Raw genomic sequence first — 16,245 nt, 5'->3', positions numbered from 1 at the left:
GTGAAATACACATTTTAAACTTATACATATTACAATGTTGATCTAAATATTATTTTATATTATGTTAATATAAATGTGTTCGAAATAATTATGTTCAACATCTGTGCGTGTACCTAAAATTACAAAATTGACTTCTAAGACATTAGTAAAAATGATATAAACGATACACAAACTTAACAATTTTGATAACAATTATTTTTAGTACTTAAAGTAAAACATGAAAGTAAAGTGCATAGATTAAAAATACTGGGTTAGAACTTATTAGATAAAAATTAAGTAGGTAATGCTTATAGTATGGAATAAAGTGAAAAACTTTAACACAACAAATAAATGCGTTCAAATAATACCCATGAATTTTAGAAGCATATTAAAAAGTAATACTAAATTAACATTATTAATCTAAATAATATACGAACACATGATAAACGTTAAAATAACTTTGGCGGGATTGTGACATGTTTTAAATGCACCATAGACAATTTGAAATTGTCGGTAATTATTTTGGCGGGAATTGTGACATGTTACTTTTAATACCATAGACAATTGAGATCTAAGATGATTGTAGTTTGAGGTTAGGAACAACGTTTTCATAAGCTTCGTCCAATAAATTACATATCATTGATATATTTGAGTCGTTTAATTTCCTACTGGAAGCCAATCTTATCGAAGGTTCTGGACAATTAATCTCCGCGTCCCTTATATAAGCCGCTACAGCGAAAGCGACGCCTTTTTCCATACAATATTTTGCGATTTTCCTCAAACAAGACTGTTTCGTATCGACATCAGTATTGTCCGCATTTCTAAGGTAAATATGTTTAACCGGCGAAAGTTCGTTACCTCGGAATGTGAAATGTTTCAATTCAGCCAGTGCTCTAGAAAAATAATAAAAAATTAAAGTAGTCATATAATTCTTAGAATAGACACACCTTGGACTAAACTATCGCACAACTATTGTGAGATTGTCGAATTCCCAGACAATTCAACTGTTTAGTTGCAAAACTAAAAATCGAGTAGTGTACTTCCACATAAACTCATAGGAATGAAAGCGAAATCAGTTGTGCGATAATTTACTCTAAGGTGTGCGCGCTCTCACTATCGAAAAATCCTCTCATACGCTATATAAAGACATACTCGGCCTATACGGCCGAATTTTAAACACTTCACGAAAACGACAAAACTTTAATAGTATTCGAATTCAGTCGCCTTATTATTTAAGATATTTTTTTTTAATATCAGTAGATTTTCGTTAATTTACAAATATTTCCTTTTTTCCTAACCATTCCAACTAAGCTGTAGGCTTGTGCCTAGCACAATAGTCGAATGGAGGGATTCGAACCCTCGACCGCAAGATCGGTAGTCCGTACCCCAACCATTAGACTATTGGCGCTTGCATATTTAAATACCGTTCCAATATTCGGCAATACATTTGAATCGAGGTTTTGGTATAATTTCCAGTTAAAGACAATTTAGTTTGCGAATTGTAGATAATTTTTTTCATAGAACATTGATAAAACGTATAGATAACGCACTCAACTTCAGTAATAATATTTTACGACAATTTCGCACTGATAGTACATTTAATAGCGTAAGTAATTTAGCAATGAATAAAAACTTGAAAAAAAAAACAATATGTCTCTTAATTTATTCTTAAATCCTCATATAATGTACAAAACATAACCATGCTTTTAATAACTAGTTACTTGCTACTTCGTCCGCTTAAATTTAAAAACAAAATTACTCACAGATAAATTACCTTTCCAATGGTAAAAGAGTTTTTAAAATCGGCCCAATAGTTTTTGAGTTATTTCAATAAAAAAATACTAATGTTTCCTCTTTATAATATTTAGAAGTTAAATAAAATAATAAATAATACATTACTTGTTAAGTTTTATGGAGTTTTCGTCTAATTCTTTGAGGATGTTTGGTTTCTCTTCCAAAATATCCAAAGCAGTGATAGCGGCTTGCGTCAACATCGGCGGTAAAGACGCGCTGAAGCAGTAACCTAAGAACAAAATATAATTATAAATAACAAGCTTACACCCGCAACTTTATCCGTGTGGAATTAAAAAAAAACAAAAGTGAGTAGGCTATGTGTTCTTCCTGACTATCCTCTACATCTATGCCAAATTTCATCAATATTCGTTCAGCAGTTTAGGCTACAAAATCTAAAAAACATCCATCCATCCATCTAAACTTTCGCATTTATAATATTAGTAAGATCTCTATACTAATAATATGAAGGAGAAAGATTTACATTTTTGTATGTATTGGAATAACTTAAAAACTACTGGCCCGATTTCAAAAGTCCATATAAAAATTCACGTTTCATTCGAATCAAAAATTACAACTAGCTGTTTCTCGCGAATTCACCCGCGTGAAATTAAAAAAATAGTAAAATTACAGCCTAAGTTACTCAGTGATAACATAGTTTTTTTAATGGTGCAAGAATTTTTGAAATCGGTCCAGTCATTTTTGAGTTAATTTAATACATATAAAAAACCAAAAATACAAACCTTTCCACTTTATAATCTAAACTATTATAATAACGCGTAAACACACACTTCTTTGTTGACTAAGATGTCAGCAATAACATGTTTTTGAATAATTCATTTTTAATAAAAAGTCCTACACTTGCGTCACGCTTTAGGCTATATATTTAACCGCCATTGAACTTATGGGGTAAACATTTTGGATAAAAACCCTAATGTGTGAAAGAAACCATAAGTCACTGCCAACATCAAGGAAGCATGGTTGTCATTGTGTCATGTCATTTTGACATTTGAAATTGCTAATTTGACAGATGTAAAAAATAAAACAAAATTTTCATAATTTCATGCGGATGAAGTCGCACTGGAACAGCTAGTATTAGTATAGATATAGATAGTATAGACTACGAAAATTTAAGGTTAAAACAATGTCTTATAAAATGTATAGTTTGACTGTAACTTACACTTGAGGACTTAAAAACTATCATAAGTGGTATAGAAGTTAGTTGAAGTCAGCTCACCAAGTCCAGAGAGCCGCTGGTGCTCCACAATAAAGTGGGTGCCGGCACAGAAGCCCCCGATTGTCGCGAACGAGTGTTCCAGCGAGCCCACGATCAAGTCAATCTCGTCTCGCGGGATCTTCAGATGTTCCGTTATACCCCGACCGTGTTTACCCAATACCTGTATACAAAGAGAAGTATGCCAAAACTTTGTAGTGCCGGAGGTCTAGTTTTAGTCCCTTTTCCTTTCCACCCATTTTCTTAAAAGAGGTTGCGAAGGAAAAGTGGATTCGACGGTGGACACGCATAAGAAGGACATATATCATTTTCATGTGCGTATCTGCAATTGCGATTGTCTTTAGGTAGCGGTCGCTTTCCCATTTCGGCGGATTTAGGTGGCCGCTTGCTCATTTGCCACTTCGCCATATTAAAAAAAACCATACCGTATTACACTAAAAATATAATCAGACACTGTTTAAACAAGTTTTTTAATTGATTTTTTATGATTACGCCCTCAATCTCTCCTATCTAGTCAGTTAAACTACATTTTTACGCTTTAAAAGTCTAACTAAAAAAAACTTTAAAAATGGATTTAATGCAATTCTTACCCCAATAGTTAAACTTTCATCCAAGATAATTCTCAACTTAAATCTCCTAGCTAATTCCACCACTTGCTTTAATGGACACATTTCTCCAGTATTAAAGTATATAGCTTCAACCACGAGGAAGGCGCGTCTCTTCGGATTCAGTTCCTTCTTCTGAGCAGCTTCTGTCAGCTGTCGCTCGAGGTCGCCAGCGTCATTGTGCTTGAAGTAACGGACAGTGCTTCTAGAAGCTTCGATACCTTTTTGTATCGCGAACCAGACTGCTTCGTCACTGTTGGGGAAATTGGATACTGTCACATGCTAATCAATATAAGATAGCTATATAATATACTTCTACTTTACAGAATAAGGTGGCAAACGAGCAAGCGGCCACCTAAATCCGCCAAAAGTGGCAAAGCGACCGCTGCCCATAGACATCCGCAATTGCAGATGCGTTGCCTACCTTAAATTAACAGAGGAGAAGACGCTCATAAATAGGATATTTCTCCTGCCTATACGTCTTCTCCACCGTCAAATTAGTTTTCCAACTCTTTCCTTATAAGAAAAGAGTGGAACGGGGAAGGGACTAAAATTGGGCGTCCAGAACCACACTCATCAGTCTAAACGCGGAATTGCTTCCACTTGAATTATTCCCAATCGTCACCCCGTTCTGTCCCCACGTGAGAATAAAAAAAATCATCTGTCCCACGATCACCAATAAGGTGACAAATGGATCCGTTGGGTGGTTTTACATGGTCTGTTTTAAATGAAATTATTTTTGGACAACCATATTTTAACGTTTTCTTTCTTAAACCAACAAAAACAAATTAAGGTCATTTCAATAAAGGTCAAATACTTCCCAAGGTCTAATTAACATAGTTAAATATTTATTGGAATCATGTAAATTGTATTAGACCAATTTAATCGAAATTTGTTAATATTCAAGATGTTTCGTATTGAACAAACGGCAAGACATTCAAACCGGAATAACGAAAGATAAAAATTTATCGAAACTTGTGGAACAGCATTTCCCAAATTGTCTGAAAAAAGATCTAAAATGTACGTGAATTATATAAATAAAAAAAAAAACTTTACGTTGAGTGCCTTTGCCGAAATTAAAAAAAATTGTAATTTTTTTAATGCGGAAACCATCATAGATGACTATCTTTTTAATAATTATATATTTGCGATGTATTTCAACGCGATTTATTTTATATAATTTGAACGTTCTGTAATTTTATAAGCCTGTAGTTTGTTTTTTATTATACGGGGTCAAATTACCAATGCCAATTAATAAAAAAGATAAAAATGCTACCTATTCCTAATAAAGATTAAAAAAAAAATAAGAAGGGGTCACCAATGCCTATGGACACCCACAAAAGCAGTTTTTTTGTAACTGTATACCTTGAAGTGGCATTTACAGATTCACCAGGCTTGAGGTGGCCAAGCGCAGATGTCGCTTAGCCTAAACCTCGTTTATGAGTAACTAAGCTCGAGGGTTCCCTCAGGAGCCTCGGCACGAGCCGTTACTTCGTTATTATTACCGGATTGGGAGGCCACCGAGCTCTTAGATCGCTTCGATGGACGCTCCATGGAGTGACTAGGCACAAGGGCGCGCAAGAGGGAACTTCGGCTTGGGCTAACACTCAATACCAAAAAAGCAGATGAACCGCAAAATGTATTAAGAAAGAAATAAGCATGCTCAAGGAAGGTCAGGCCACTCAACAAACATGACTGTTTTTAACACAGACATTTTAATAAGCAAATAATAATAATTCTTTGGCAAATACGTTTAAATGGATAACAAGTGTTTTTACATGTTATACACTTATTTATACAACAAATAAACAGGTAATTGAATAGTATATAAACACTAGTTTTACCCGTGACTTTGTTTGCGTGGGATTGAAAAATACAAAACTAAGCCTATGTGTTCTTCCAAACTATGCTCTACATCTATGCCAAATTTAATTGAAATCCGTTAAGCAGTTTAGGCTACAAACTCTAACAAACAACCATTCATCCATTTTTCACATTTAAAATTTTAGTAAGAAGTAAGATTCTATCCTAAATCTACATATGTTCAAATTCAAGCCATTCAAATATTAACTGTAAAATCTACTGCTGTTGTTCAAGAGGAAACCCAACAACTAGTCATTGAATTGTTCCACCTAGTGTGTTATTTCTTAAACAAAATCTAAACTAAGTAATAAAACATATGACATAATAAATCTATGCAAATCTAATTGAAAATATTAGAATAAAAATTTAAAATATTGTTTTACTGATTTTTATCACATTTGAAAAAAACTTGTTCAACTTAATCTTGATATGAATCTATGTATTATAATAACTTGAAGTAATTGCGCTTGAATAAAGCAAACAATATAAAATTAAAACAATAGTTTAGCCCACAGTGTAGATAACAATGGATTTTTAGATATTATAAACTAAGTATAAACATTATAATTATATATTAAGTCGGATAAAATACAAAAAGACTATACTAGAGGAAATTTTAAAGTAGCCTCAGTGGTAGTGAGGGTACAGAGTAAAAGGTTAGCATGGTATGGGCATGTTATGAGGAGAGATGAATTGCATGTTACAAGGAGAACTTGGTTATGAGTGTGGAAGGGTACACCGGTGGAGGTACACCTAGAAAGAGAAGGATAAATTGCATGAAAGGTGATCAAAAAGGGAGTGATGACTGAGATAATGTATGATAGAGTTATTTGGAGGACAATAACCTGTTGTGACCTGAGATTGCAAGAACCTAAGATTTGTATTTTGATCTATCTCATGAAACTACCTTGCTTAAGATATCTCCTAAGACAAAACTTCATTGTCTGGAGGTATTATACAGAATTTAATAAAGTTTTCATGTCATATATTCCTGACAAACCACATAAGAACATGGTTAAATTCTATAATAGTTAATTAATAAAAGGAAAATATATCAAAACAATTGTGTTGTTGATGCAAACATCTAAGGAAAATATTTTGTACATCCCATAATTTATCTTACAGCTTTAAAAGTTTTCCTGTTTTGTTGAAACTTACGCAAATATGATGTCACTCTTCTTGGAATATGCAGGGATTGCGCTGGCTATTGTAGAGAACCCATATGAGTATACGCAAGTCTCTTCTACTTCTAGAAATTTGGCCAAGCGTTCCTCAAGTTCTAAATGCACATCTATAGTCCCATAGAAGCCACGAGGGCCACAGGAACCAACTCCATACTTGTGTAGAGAATTAATAGCACTTTCAAGAATAACTTCCTCTTTATCAAGGCATAGGAAGCTGGTAGCACCCACATTAAGTACGTTTTCGTCTATTTTACCCATCAATGGTGCCTCGTCGTTCTCAACTTCGTAAGGCACCAGAGGTATTGGGTTCCATTCTATACGCTCGTCTGTCATAAGTGGATCCTTGTATTTCTTACTTTTTCTCGTCCATAAGAAGTATGTCGAGACTAGAATAACTTGGAGTGCGATAAGAAACGTCCAACAGCTCATCTAATAAGAGAAAATTATCATTAACGTATTGGTAAAAAGTTTAATTGGAAATATTAAAATGTTTCTATAACTGAATGGTCAATTAATTTTTTGAATAAATATTTAACTGCTTACCATATCATAAATGTCGACTAAAATCATTTTTGTATAGCACTGTTACAGCTCTGCAATTAATTACAACTGTATCGCACCACCTTAACCCACTACTTTTATTGAATTTGAAACGCTGCTGCATAAACGTCATGTCAACGTCAATCAACCATAGACATTAACGATTGACAGTTTGTCGCGATATGTTGCTATTGCTATACCAAAAAAGTTACCATTATGACACATATTCAATCTTTTTTAGAACTGGCAATTGTTGTATTCTATCCATCAAAACAAAACATTGACTTTTGAAGTTGTGTCAAATCCGTCAAAAACAATTTTTACGGTAATGTGAAATGTAATTCGTTTTTGTAACATAAATAAAAGTATAGTTGATATTGAATATTGACTAAATTCATAATGAATTTTAGCGGCACATTAAGAATTAATAAATTCGCATGTTTTACATTACTGTTTATATTGTTTGTCATTATTTACTGGAAATCGAACGGCGGGGCATATCCCACTGAAAAAAGTGAAATTATTAATTTAAAAACATTACTAAAAGCTGCAATCCATGCGGCAGAATACGGAGGGAGTAAAGTAGTGGAGGGTACGAATCGGGATTTGAATATTAAGAGCAAAGGGAAGACGAAAGAAGGTGTAAACGACCCAGTGACGGACGCGGATCAAGCATCGCATTGTGTTATGTTTTACGGTTTAAGTAAGACATTTCCTAAATTGAAGATAGTGTCTGAGGAGCACTCTAAAAATGATCCTAAATGTGAAGACCAGGAACCGTTCAATACGGACACACCACCCCCAGAACATCGTATGATCGAAGATATGAACAACGAGCTCGTATTTGCCAAAGATATTACAATATGGATAGATCCTTTAGACGCTACTAAGGAATATACAGGTAATTCTTCTATTTCAATTAGTTTTAGCAAATTCATGTATAAACAAAGTAATTTACAATTAAGATTTGCTTTAAAAAGGGAAGCTATTTTTTATGTATTTTAAGTCATCAAACAGCTCATGGCTCTTCAACCCACATAGTTACTAGTTAGATTACAAAGTTATTTAGTTGTTACTCATTTAGTTGTAGGGCTCAGCTAAAGTTCAAGTCTATATTATATGAACTTTTGAAATGGTTTCAGCTGATTAACATTTAACAGGCCATCTTAGTCAGGAACCTCGTAATACACTTGTTTTTAGTCAAATAAAAGTGGTAATAATGTTTGTTTACTGTTTCCAGAGGGTCTATATCAATATGTGACTACAATGGTCTGTATAGCTTACAAAGGAATCCCAATAATTGGAGTAATTCATTATCCATTCCCACGGGAAAATCCTCAGACTTACTGGGGCTGGCTTGCAAAGAGGACATCAAGTAATGTGGCCAATGTTGTTCATGTAAGATTTTATTTACTGCAATTTTCTATTCCATGTAACAAAGTTTTGTTTTTAATTTTCTTTTTTTTCCAAACCTGTTCTTTCTGTTAGATATAAACTGTAATGCCCAGTTCACACAGTTTAGTCAAATAGCAAGTAATTTCATAACTAAACATGTCTGAATAATAAAATCTTCAATAAGATTAGTAACAAATTTAGAAAAGAACATTTAATCAATGTTATTCGGTACTTAACTAAGTTTTTAGTATAGCACGAAAAGACTCTCCAGAAGCTATTTTTAGTAATTAAGTATGGTTTTTATTACAGAGAGAAGAAAATAAAAAGAATCCAAGAGTAGTTGTGTCAATTTCCCATCAAGGGAAAGTGTCTGATATGGCTAAAGAAGCATTTGGTTCTGGGACAACTGTAAATAATGCAGCCGGTGCTGGTTACAAGGTTATGGGTGTTGTGAATGGTACTTACGATGTATATCTTCACACTACAGCTATAAAGAAATGGGACTTATGTGCGGGTGACGCTATTATAAGAACAGTAGATGGTAAAATGACAACCGCTAAAGGTGATAATATTGATTATTCTCCGGAAGCAGATGTCAAAGTGACTGAAGGTGTTGTTGTAACAAGGTATGATCATGACTATTATTTAAGTAAGATATCAAAAAAGTTTAATAAGAAACCTTAATCTGCATTAAAAAGTTAATAACTACTTGATTGTTGAAATAAATCTTTAATGAAGTTAATGTTGTGCCATTACTAACTAGAAACTTCTAAAATCTCTTGGAATGGTAGAAAAAAACATAGACAAATTGAGAACCTCTTTTTGAGTGTGTTGAAATTAATGGCAGCATGTCAGTTACTGGTGAAAGAGAATTCAATCAAGTTCATTTTGTATTTATAATACAAGTTTTTTATAATTTGTATTTATACATTTAATCCTTAAATGTGCACTGTTGTATACATACAACATAAAAAAATTGGATGCTTTTTTTTTAATTTTTTCTCCTTTACCGATTTAAATATGATTTTTTCGATATGTTTCGAAAAACCACACATTAAGTGTTAAGTAAATGACATAGTGAATGAATGATATATGAATTAAGTTTTTAACTTGTATTCCATTCTTGCTATTTTTTTTTTAATCTGCATTTTAGCACAAAGCTAGAATTGCAGATTTTATTAAATTCTTCAAATATTTTTATGTCTTATGACATTTTACATTAAAGCTATTGCTGTATTTTAATAAATTGCATTTTTGTATAAACAACAATTATTGTACAGTCAACTGCATTAAAATGTGTATTTACAAAACTGTAGAAACTCATATCCATGTATTTGTCTCATATCTTATTCATATTTGGGAACATATGGAGATAAATGCATATTCTTGATACCAAGCTAGTCTTGGGTAGTACACATACGATGTACTAAAAAGTAATGTTACTCGGCACTGTACTAATAGTAACGTTACCGAACGACTTCTGTTAATCGGACATTTAGTACTTTTAGTACACTACACGATATCGGTGTTCGCTTCTTCGTTGTTTGATTTGATTGTATATTTGCTAGATTGAAGCATACACTTTCGGTAATAAAAATCAAAAATGGATTAAATTACTTACAACTTAAATTTATTTTCGCTACTAACATATGTTTGACTGCTTAAAATTTGATGTGAAGTAATCTATAACCCTCGTTATTTTATATTCATGTATTGTGTTCTCACAACTCCGAAGTACTAAAGGTACTAAATGTGTGTACTAGTACGTTTTCCGAATTGTACTAGTACGGTGCGCACTTACAGATGTCCGATAAAGCCCAAGACTATACCAAGCATGTCCACGTGTCTGATGGTTTGTAACTGTATACATATTTGTGCAGCTGACTGTACTCTATGGCAGTCAATTCAGTTTTATACTCTGTGTCATCTGGCATAGACAAATGGTTACTTTTTACCCCTACTTTTTCTATAACCCTTGTATTATTTGTTTTTTACATATATATCTGTTGAAACAAGGTTATTTTTTACATTTGAATCAATTATTGTTTTTTTTATTACTTTAGGAGGAATTTAATTTCATGATTTTTTAATTTATTTTTAGATTGTAAGCTAACATTTAAAACTTCCCCTATGAAATAAAGGATGTTGTAAAAATGGTTGTTTAAGGTGTTTGTGTTTTATTTTCAGACACATTTAATGTTATACAGGATGTCAAGAAATCATAAGTAATCAACTTTGTTACCATAGTTGGAAACCTTATTTTGGCCTTATGATTTCTGAACATCCTGTATAATAAATAATGTGAAAGCTGTAAATATTGTAATGATCAGTCTGTAAATAAATTTATCATGCCAAATGTTTATTTTTATTTACGAATGTTCTTTCAATGGAAATAAAAATAAAGGAATGTTGAATAAAACACAGGTGTGACACAGACTATGTTAAGACTATTTTATTTTAATAAATAAAGCATGAAATGGATTGAAACGACAATCAGCTACAGATTAATTGTTACAATAAAACAAAAAATGTTCACATGAAGATTAAAGGAATGTGTCAAAGGTGTTAATTTGAAGCCATTTTCTAATTGTATGATGGAAAACATAATTGTACTTGTAGAATCATTTTCATCAAATATTCCTTTTTCTTGTCCAAGATTCATTCTTTAAAAGAGTTCGAACGCAATTCAATTCATTTTTTAAAATTGCACTTTTTGGGACACCCTGTAATCTTTAAAACTTGCCCACATTGAAGACTTACCCGACTAAAAAACTGAAGAATTATCTTTTAATACATATAGTGTACAATTATCCTATGTTTATAGCAGTTTTTAGAAATAAAACAATAATTTACATAAATCATTTTATACAAGTACATAAGCCACAAGAATACTGGCACAAATGAAGTAAAAAATAGTTTTCCATTGCGACATTTTAAATACATATTGCATCTTACATTCACTTTGACAACAGCAATATTAAAACTCACGGCAGTGAAATTCTAAACATTTCAAATTTACAGTTTTGTAGAAATAATTTTTCAAATTAAACACAATATAAAAAAACATACAGATGAATGTACCTACTTCTTTTGGGAAGTCGGTCAAAAATATGAGGATATTACAGTGGAAGATTTCGACCATAAAATGAAATATTTTTAAATCTGGGATGAAACTAAAAAATCATCACTAAAAATCCAAATATTTTTCATATAGTTATTAAAAAAAAATCTTGTCATAAGATTCAGTTCCAGTCTCTCGAAAGACGAACTAATTAAAGATTACTTTTTCAACATATCAGTTGAAAAAAAAAATTGGAAAAGATGAAATATTTCGGAATTTACTAATTATAGCGAGTTTTCTACAGCATTTTTGTGGCAAATATTTATGGGTTATAAACCTTTTTTAGGAACATTCCATCCCAGTTAAAAAAAAAAATAGTTATATGCAACTTAGAATGGTTGATTTTATGTCTGTAAATCTTACATTTGTCTTTTTATTTGCAAGTAATTATATTATAATACATTTAAAACTGACTTGAACAGTAAATATGCATTTGCAGCACATAAATGCGAAAATTTTAGTAATACCAGTCATTAACGTAACAAAGCAATGCCTTAGGCAAACTTAGTGTCCATAAATTTAACAATTTGGTGTACATAATACGCATTTACCTAAATTTGTGATAAATGTGAGGATTACAAATTGATTAAATTAATAAATCGATACAAAAACATCGATGTTTAAGAAAAAATACGACAAACAAATAAATCTATAAAAATTATATATACAAATAAGTCGACTGATAATTTATTCGTAAGTATAAGATAAGCAGTACCATTTTATTTATAACCTATTACGCTACTTACAATGTATTTCATAATTTAGCACAGTAAAAACCGAGCCCGTACAAACCGGCCGCCTTTGTAAAAAAAAAAAACAGTTTGTGCGATTTGAAATGAAACTAGTGTATCTATGCTTTAAAAACTACAAATGTTATATGGCAACACTATGTAATGTCAAATATTTTGTTATCTTTCATGAGATATTCTAGATTTTTCTATTTAATGTCAAAGGATACAAAAATGGACGGTAGAAGCTTTTTAGTTAAATGTAATTTCGTTTTTTTTTTTAAATTTCGATGGCAAAACATTGAGATCATTCAATTTCTAAACGTAACTAATGTCATAGATTAAAAAACATTTACATAGTCTGTTTCAACTTTTATAGACAATGTATATAGTTTTTTCGAACCGTTTCTTACTCACACTGTTTCTATAAATTAAACATTTATTACTGATTTTAGAGTAGATTTAACGTAGGTTGTAATTTCAAGGTCAAATCTGTAAATGTGTTTTTAAATGTAGCTAGATAATACAAAAGCGGCCGGCTGTAGGGGATGATAATCTATGCAGGCCGGTGTCCGCGTGGCGGGGGGCGGGGGCGGGGGCGCGGTCGCACACACACAGTATATACATAACATTTCATGTTAAACCTTTTTGTATCGTAACTCTTATCACATATTGAGATTTTAACGTCCATTGCTCGAAACAGCAGCGCCGCCTTGAGGTTTACACTGAATCGTCTGCAAATTATATGTTACAAGCTTTTTAAACTGTAATATACTAAAAACATTAATTAAACATCTCTTTATGTGCATAAAATAATTTTTATAGTTACAAATAGACCCCATTTCAATGTCAAAAACGTGTCAAAAGATGCTGTGCGCAAGCTATCACTGACCTCTGACAAATGGACAGGCTATAAGAAGTGATCTGCCATTTAATTGGTGCTGATATTTAAGTCAGTGGTGGGTAATTCGAAAAAATATACAGAAATAATTAACGTCAACTACGTTTAAGTCGGAATTAAATAAAATCATTGACTATGACCTATCCATTTGTAGACATCAGTGATAGCTGTTATGTTCTTTTGCCATATTCTATGTCGGGTTTCAGGTATTTTCTAACATAACTAACGAATGAAGCTCATCGTGCAAATTAAGTTAGTCGTATTAAAATTGCATAAACGGGTATATTAACATCCTCGGCTGTGTAATAATCGTTTTCTCGCGCTTTACTAAACCTTCGACTAAACAATCGCAAAACTTGTTTGTCGCTTGTTTCGCAGCCAATTCAACTGTTTAGTTGCACAACCTCCTTGGCTGTTGTACCTCCATGTAAACTATACATCTATACTATTATAATGAAGCGTAAACACACACTTCTTTGTTGCCTAAGATGTCATCAATTACAGCATATTTTTGAATAATTCTATCTTTAGTAAAAAGCCCTACACTTACGTCATGCTTTAGGCTATATATTTTCAAGCCATTAAACTTAGGGGGTAAATATTTTAGATAAAAACCCTAATGTGGGAAATAGACCATAAGTTGCTGCCTACATAAGGGAAGCATGTAATGTCATGTCATTTTGACATTTGCTATTGAATGTAACAAATGTAAAAAATAAAATATTCATAATTTCATGCGGATGAAGCCGCACGGGAATAGCTAGTAGGAAATAAAGCGAGAAACAGTCGTGCGATAGTTTAGTCAGGTTACAAGTTAAAACTAGTCTACAATTACATTCCAACAGACACGTACTGGTGTTTGCGATATACTTAATGGATTGTAGATTTCATATCTCGAGATAAGATTACGATTGTCCGAAGATAACGCAATTCAAATGTACGATAAAAACATTACGTTAGTAATAAAGTTTTATAAAACATCTAAAGGGGGTAGACAGAGATGCAGCGTAATATTATAAAGAGGAAATTTTGTGTTTTGGTATGTATTGAAATAACTCAAAAACTATTGAGTCGTCTTTAAAAATTCTTTCACCATCAGAAAGGTAATTTATCTGTGAGTAATATAGGCTATATTTTATTGTTACTAATGTTTAGGAACTATTAGTAAACAGCGTGTTTCTGGACGCCGGCTTTGAAAATTCACTAAACTTTATTTTTTTTCCTTACGCTGCCTAAACTGTTAGAGGTATATAATTTAATAATATATGCAAAAAAGCGATTATTTTTTTTGGTTCCACAAGGAATTTAACGAGAAATAATTTATTATCGTACTAAATAAATGCGATAGTTTAGATGGACGTTTGTTAGATGTAGCCTAAACTATGACATAGATGAGTCTAGAAGAACACAGGCTTACTGTATTTTTTTTTAATTCCAGTCGAACACGGTCGCGGGTAAAAGCTAGTAATAAAAGAGAAACATACCATGATACCACCATTTCGTTTTCTTAGGATTTTTACTGCACGTTTTGACGTAAAAGGAATTATCAGGCGGTCGTTTCTGTAACAGCGAAAACAAGTTTTTTAAATTCGAGAAACTTCTATATGTTTATGAAATAGACAAAATGGTATTTACATACATAATGGTTGCAATATCAATGTAAAAAGTTTTACAATTTTTATTTTTTAGGATTACTCCTACTCAAAGGAATTAAAATAACTCGGTTTGAATTCAATCAAATATTAGATTAGGGTTCGTTCACACAGACTAGAGCATAGCAGATTTTATATAGCAAAAAAAATGTGATTTATAAGATTAAAACAATTAATTGTACTTTATACACGTATCATATCAATATAAAGATTATTTACGGTAATAATTTCTGCTCTGTTGTACAAGGACCCTTAAAGATCGATTACTCGGTTTAAATTTCCACTTACTACAATAATGCTGTTAAATCGCAACATATACTTAAATATATCGTATTACTGACCTTTTCCTTGCAACTGCTAAGCATGGAGACGATGGAGAGGCAGACGGACTGCACGGAGAGCGCGGGCGACCAGTCGTCCGTCAAGATTGACAGGCAGATATGTCCGTTAGAGTACACGTGAGGATGCACAGGGATATTGTTGCCGATAAACGTCACCTAAACCACAAAAAAAATATAATCAAATAGTCACACAAACTTTCTGGGAATATTCCCAACCGTCACCCCGCTCTGTCCCCACGTGAGAATAAAAAGTTTCATCGGTCCACCTTGTAGGCCTACTATCACCAATAAGGTGAAAGATGGAACCGTTATGAAATAAAATAAGTTCCAACCTTCCCTTCGTCGTAAAAGAATGGACGGATGAAAACAGTTAATGGTGATAGTGGTTCTAAAAGGTGGAACATGTGAAACATTTTTTATATCGTGGGGACAGAGCGGGGTGACGGTTGGGAATAATCCGTCCACTGTACATCACATAAAAACTTTGGGTAAAATATGTACATATGAAATTGGTTATTTGTAAGAGACGGAGTTTGTCTCTGCAATTTTCCGTAAGTGGACACCACGGTTGTCCGCGACTGTACATAGTCAGTCCAAATTACACTCCACTGAGGCAGTTTTAATCTTTCGACTGTCGTAAAATGAATGAGCTCATCTCCGCGGATTACTTCAATCTGTTTGCTTAAGTTCAACAACCTCACAAAAAATACTTCGAATAAACAATTGGTTTGTTTTCAAAGGTTAACAGATCTCGATGAAATTTAGCAGTTTTTTTTTATTTAACAAGCAGCAAATCGCAACGAAAAGCTGGTTTTGTGAACTAATATTATAAAGAGGAAAAATTTCATAGTTTGCATGAAATATGCTCCAAAACTACAGCACCAATTTGAAAAATTCTTTCACTGTTGGAA

General features: G+C 32.5%; 3 protein-coding genes across 4 annotated transcripts in view; 1 reads left to right on the top strand and 2 right to left on the bottom strand.

The window, feature by feature from the left end:
• Window positions 1-16: 16 nt before the first annotated feature.
• Window positions 17-7,340, bottom strand: LOC106101724 (serine palmitoyltransferase 1). The gene is made up of 6 exons (XM_013281044.1): window positions 7,200-7,340; window positions 6,631-7,085; window positions 3,595-3,862; window positions 3,008-3,167; window positions 1,879-2,002; window positions 17-872 (listed from the first exon to the last, which is right to left on the bottom strand). The coding sequence occupies exons 1-6, from the start codon at window positions 7,224-7,226 to the stop codon at window positions 551-553; spliced, it is 1,356 nt and encodes a 451-aa protein (XP_013136498.1). The 5' UTR covers window positions 7,227-7,340; the 3' UTR covers window positions 17-550.
• Window positions 7,341-7,491: 151 nt separating this feature from the next.
• Window positions 7,492-10,645, top strand: LOC106101708 (putative inositol monophosphatase 3). The gene is made up of 3 exons (XM_013281021.1): window positions 7,492-8,097; window positions 8,437-8,594; window positions 8,901-10,645. The coding sequence occupies exons 1-3, from the start codon at window positions 7,596-7,598 to the stop codon at window positions 9,273-9,275; spliced, it is 1,035 nt and encodes a 344-aa protein (XP_013136475.1). The 5' UTR covers window positions 7,492-7,595; the 3' UTR covers window positions 9,276-10,645.
• A 373-nt stretch (window positions 10,646-11,018) lies between these two features.
• LOC106101709 (ubiquitin-conjugating enzyme E2 W) overlaps window positions 11,019-16,245 on the bottom strand; it is a 9,029-nt gene continuing 3,802 nt past the window's right edge. Inside the window, exons 4-6 of one of the 2 annotated variants that reach the window (XM_013281023.1) lie at window positions 15,335-15,490; window positions 14,826-14,901; window positions 11,019-13,174 (exon numbers count right to left, since the gene is read on the bottom strand). In XM_013281023.1, coding sequence (XP_013136477.1) covers window positions 13,161-13,174; window positions 14,826-14,901; window positions 15,335-15,490 — 246 coding nt within the window. In that variant the 3' untranslated portion in view covers window positions 11,019-13,160. Of the gene's footprint in view, window positions 13,175-14,802; window positions 14,902-15,334; window positions 15,491-16,245 lie in introns of those variants that run through there. The other variant, XM_013281022.1, reaches the window with a different exon arrangement.

This window comes from Papilio polytes, unplaced genomic scaffold, assembly GCF_000836215.1.
Source record: "Papilio polytes unplaced genomic scaffold, Ppol_1.0 DF823958.1, whole genome shotgun sequence".
In the NCBI taxonomy this organism is placed as follows: domain Eukaryota; kingdom Metazoa; phylum Arthropoda; class Insecta; order Lepidoptera; family Papilionidae; genus Papilio; species Papilio polytes.
The sequence above is the reverse complement of the archived record's forward strand: the minus strand, read 5'-3'. Positions and strand labels throughout refer to the sequence as shown.